We start from the raw sequence: 4,683 nt of genomic DNA, 5'->3' as shown, positions 1-4,683 counted from the left end.
CCTACTTTCCATTTTTGCCTGTTTCCTATGAAACAAAAAATGGAAAAAGCTAAGCAAGAGATCAAGAATCAGGAGACAGGAGTATTATCAAAATTACTTGCTCCACCATAATATATTTATTTACCATTTTTTAACATGTCGCTTTGCACAAATTTTCAACAGAAAGATACTATAAGCACCCAATTAAACAAGTCAGAGGTCTGCAATTTTAAATGGACAAGTAATCCAATGCCAGGAAGGTCTGGCTAATAGTTGGTTTATAGAAGATGCCAAGTACAAGAATGGTACTTTACATCCTTCGAACAACAACAGGATTTTCTGGACTGCTAAGTCAGTCTAATGTCAATGCTCTCAGTTCCTAATTACTATCCCATGACAAGAATCATTTAGAAAATTCATGCTTCCGGCGCTCATCTCATATAGGTTCTCAGCTTACTTCATTTTTCGAGACACTCGGTGTGTAGATTTGTTAGTGAGAAGCTCCAACCAAGTTGCCACATATTACAGTCATGAAAATTACCTGCAATGCAGCTCACAACATCTTTATGTTGTCTAACGCTCTGCACCATTCTGCCATCAGTTAGCGATATAACCTGAAAGCTGTTTTCACAGGTACCACATGTTATCAAAAAATTTTCAGATGTTGTTGATAATGTTCCAAAGCATTGTGCTGCAAGCTCAATATTTTCAGCCAAAGGACTCCCAATTTTCCGAGGGGGAAGAACATCAGAACCAATCCCGAAAAAAGGATCCTGCAAGAAAGTTAAAAATGACTTCAAATCTGACTAACTAATCATAATGCTTGACCTTGTTATTGCTCTAAAACTTACCTGTGAGCCAGAGAAGGTGAAGTTCCCACCGGATTGCAACTGGGTGGTCACCCATGTCTTAACCGACATGGTGAGGCCCTGGTTCACAAGGACAATGTTTGAGTCCAGCACATTAACATACAGAGTAGCTGACGAAGAACTGCTTCCGCATGAAGCAATTGATGTTAGGTTAATAGAACCAGGAGCAAATCGTAGAGGATGGGCAATTGGAATTGGAGGTCCTCTTCTAGGATGTTTCTTCCGGAAAAGTTGAATTGGTGATTGACCAAAGTTGGCAATTTGATCTTCTATTGCCGACCTTTGCAATTCATCATCCATGGTATCCAGATCCACAGCCCCTTCATATGTCAAATAATAAAAAATATTTGCTGCCTGTATGACAATATCTCCAAAAATTCAGTGAATTCAAAACCTGCAACTGGTTCTAGAATTAATTGATGTTAAAGCTGATTCCCTATACCTCAACTGCTGGTTTTCCCCGCTGCTTGTAACCAAACACTAAATCAATCCAGTGGTGGAGATTTGAGCTCACATATTCGCTTTCAAGGGCTTCTCTGTTCTTACAAATAAATTCCTCGGGAGAACCCTGTACATGCATTTGAAAATTAAATAGTAAAGAAAATAGGAGAACCCTGTACATGCATTTAAAAATACATTAAATAGTAAAGAAGAAAAAAGAACATCACAAGGGTTAGCTCCACAAAAACAGCACTAAGAGGGTGCCCACTTATATACAAGTGACTGGGTGCCCACTTATATACAGGTGACAAAAGAGCCAATCAATTTTGCTCCAGGAGGGAACTGGGAAATTCAAGTAACAAGTCCAAAAAGCCAAAAGAGATAAACATTTACATTTCAGTCTATGCACTGCAACAGCCTTGTTTTCAAGACATCTACAGTTCATCTTTTCCCATACTCGTAGTATGCATGCTAATACGGTGTTCCATAATAAACTCTTTTGCATATCTATCTTATTACTAGTGTTATTACAAGTTACTGCTTCTCAAGCGATGCGAAGCGAGGGGATTAGTGCCTCATAGGTGAAGGCATGCGCTTCAGAGAAGGAAAACACAACCACTCTGCATATTTTCAGACTAACGTAGACTTTGAATTCCCTATCTGCTCGATCCGGTGTTATCAAAGGAGAAAAGCGCAAAACTCTTTGACGTCCGTTGGGGCTTTAAGCGCAAAGTGCAAATAAAGAGTGGGCATGAATAACAAATATATGTGTGTAGTCCAAGACTAATAATTATAAGCATGAGTAACAAATATATGGACAAAGAAATTGAATTTTTTTTACGATAAAGCGAAATATCATAGATGCAAAGAAAGTTGAAGTTGCAGATTATCTGTTTCTCTCTCTGGCTAAGGTCGAACTACAAGATCAGGAGTTTACTCTTGTTGGAATTCTGGGGAGTTGGTGGCTTTTGCCCCTATCTTCATGGCAAGAGGCGTCATCTATGCTTAAGAGCAAAATTTTGAAGAATTTAAGCTAAGGTGAGCTGCTAATTAGATCAGATCGAGTTAAATTTATCTTTGTTGTAGGTAATTATATTTTCTCTGTAGATCCGATAGAAAACATGGAAGGCAATCTATGTTCATACTTCGAGTGCACCAGAATTAGATGATTTGTTCGTGATTTTTGCTTTTGAATTCTACTTCACTTGTATCTTCAGAACTAGTTCATTTGGGTCCAAAAAGAGTTATAACCAATAATGATTGTAAAATATCCCTCTAATAGAAGGTAGAATTATTATCTTCAATATTAATGAGCCACAGAACATTCCAGCACTCAACTATGAACCGTATTCAGTTTACTGTTCTCTCAATTCTTTACACACTGGTCAGTCACTATACGAGGAGATATTTTTCTTTGGCTCCATTTATTTTTCCGGAGGGTCAACCGGAAACAGCCTCTCTGCCTTCTTAAAGGTAGGGGTAAGGACTGCGTACACTCTACACTCCCCAGACCCCACTTGTGGGACTACCAACATGTTTTGCGCCTCGCTACAAGGCTTAAGCGCGCCCTTGACTACACTGTTAAGAGCTTAAATAAAGCGCTACTTACGCGAGATGGAGCGCACTACCTCACTTAACCAATTTCAGGGCTTAAGCGTGCCTCAAATGAGCCTTCAACAACACTAAATTGAACCATGATAAGCCCCTGTTTATTTGCACGAACAGAGAATATCATTTTACGGTGTTCAAATGATTGATATTCAGGGTCTATGGCTTTTTTCCCGTTTCTCTAAAGCCAAGAGACAAGAAACAAGTAAAGCCAAAATTCCATGAAGTTGTTTGGGTGCATAACAAACTAATGAACTCAATTTGAAACCAAATTATGATGGATTGAGCACATTTTTGCTACTTTAAAATGATACTCCAGGTTTAAATAGTAGGAACTGAAAAATCAGAATTCTGACTGCGCATTTGCTGCAAACTGCTCTTCTTATTGCTTTCTCCAAAGACTACTAGTTCCATCCAAAAACTAAGTTGTACTTTCCCATTTTATCACTCACACTCCATCTCTAGATTCCCTTCTTATATATGTTTCACATGACAAAGACCCTTTTCATGGATGTAGGGTCGACTTATGGATATAAATGGGTTGAACTGAACAATGAGAAACTCTGTTCTATTTGTACCAACAGTTCAACATATCGATTTATGGTTTTCGAATGATTCATTTCAGGCCTATTTTTTTCCTTTCCTCTAAACGAAATACAAAAACGAGAAAAGCCAAAATTAGTTCCTTTCCATATAAAATTGATTCTCCGTAGAACAGTTAAGCTCACTTCCAAGTTAGAGGAGAGGAGCACCTGACATCGTTATTTGATGACTAATGAAAAGAGTAGAAGAAACTTAACTTTTTCCTAACCCAGCCATACTTCTTAGATTTGCAGGCATCATCCATATAATAAATCCCCTTATAGATATATTCCATGCCCAACATCGGGTGTACAGGAGCATCAGAAATGTTTAGAAAAGTCCTAAACTATTCCACCCACTATTTTAATGTTTTGAGCTGGATGCTTAAACTCTTTCACATGTTATCAGAGAAACTCTTTTGGTTAACCTTGCTCTCTTACCCGCAAATTCAATCATTAATCCATACGTGAACAATTGACTAGTTACATTTTAAGGAATGTCTTTGAGATNCATAGCTATAGCAATCATCTGTGTTGGGCTGGAGTCTGGTTATAGGCACTAGAGAACCTCTTATAATTTGCTTCCAGTTCCCTTCTTAGGCATTTTTCATATTTTCCCCTCGATGGGATACAAGCACTCATCATACAGCTGAAGAAACACTTAAACCACGCCTTCAGTAGAAATATGCAATGAGACCATACCTTGGCCCATGGCGGTAGGCAAATATCACCTATTGGTTCTCCATCTTGTTTGACACCAAAATGGTATGAGTTTGAGTTGATCAGAAATTCTGGCATGTAAAAGAATTCAGGAATCAACTCTTTCACATCACTTGTATTAGAAAGGCAGTTCCGATATGTTCCTCCAATGCTATGAAAAAGCCGGTCAGCATGATCGAATTTGCCACCCTAAAAGTTGAGAAAACAAAGAAGACAAAAAAAAATTATTAGTCGTTAAAAACTTTACCCTGGGTAGAAGACACAAACTCAAAAACACAATCAATCTCGACACTGCCGGGTAGATGAATCAATAAAGGATTAGACAACTTTAGCTAACTATTTGTTTTTCTTTTTCTCAACAGGAAAATACAAAACAGACTCAAAAACAAAATACAGACTCGATTAACTAGGAATACATCAAAGCTTCAAATCCTGGGGCCCGCGGGGCATCATTCGGCATCGCCGCGGGCCTGCGCAAGACTGAG

The 4,683-nt window shown here is 38.4% G+C and overlaps 1 protein-coding gene across 1 annotated transcript; it reads right to left on the bottom strand.

Annotated features, from left to right (window-relative positions):
* Positions 1 to 422: 422 nt before the first annotated feature.
* On the bottom strand, positions 423 to 4,387 carry LOC109222332 (BEACH domain-containing protein B-like; the record flags this gene model as incomplete). The annotated part of the gene is made up of 4 exons (XM_019386695.1): positions 423 to 752; positions 831 to 1,202; positions 1,291 to 1,416; positions 4,181 to 4,387. Coding segments are annotated over 4 exons (1,020 nt in total), but the record flags the coding sequence as incomplete, so codon positions are not given.
* Between the last annotated feature and the right edge of the window lie 296 nt (positions 4,388 to 4,683).

This window comes from Nicotiana attenuata, unplaced genomic scaffold (genome assembly GCF_001879085.1).
Source record: "Nicotiana attenuata strain UT unplaced genomic scaffold, NIATTr2, whole genome shotgun sequence".
NCBI lineage: Eukaryota > Viridiplantae > Streptophyta > Magnoliopsida > Solanales > Solanaceae > Nicotiana > Nicotiana attenuata.
This window is presented reverse-complemented; position numbering and strand designations above follow the sequence as displayed.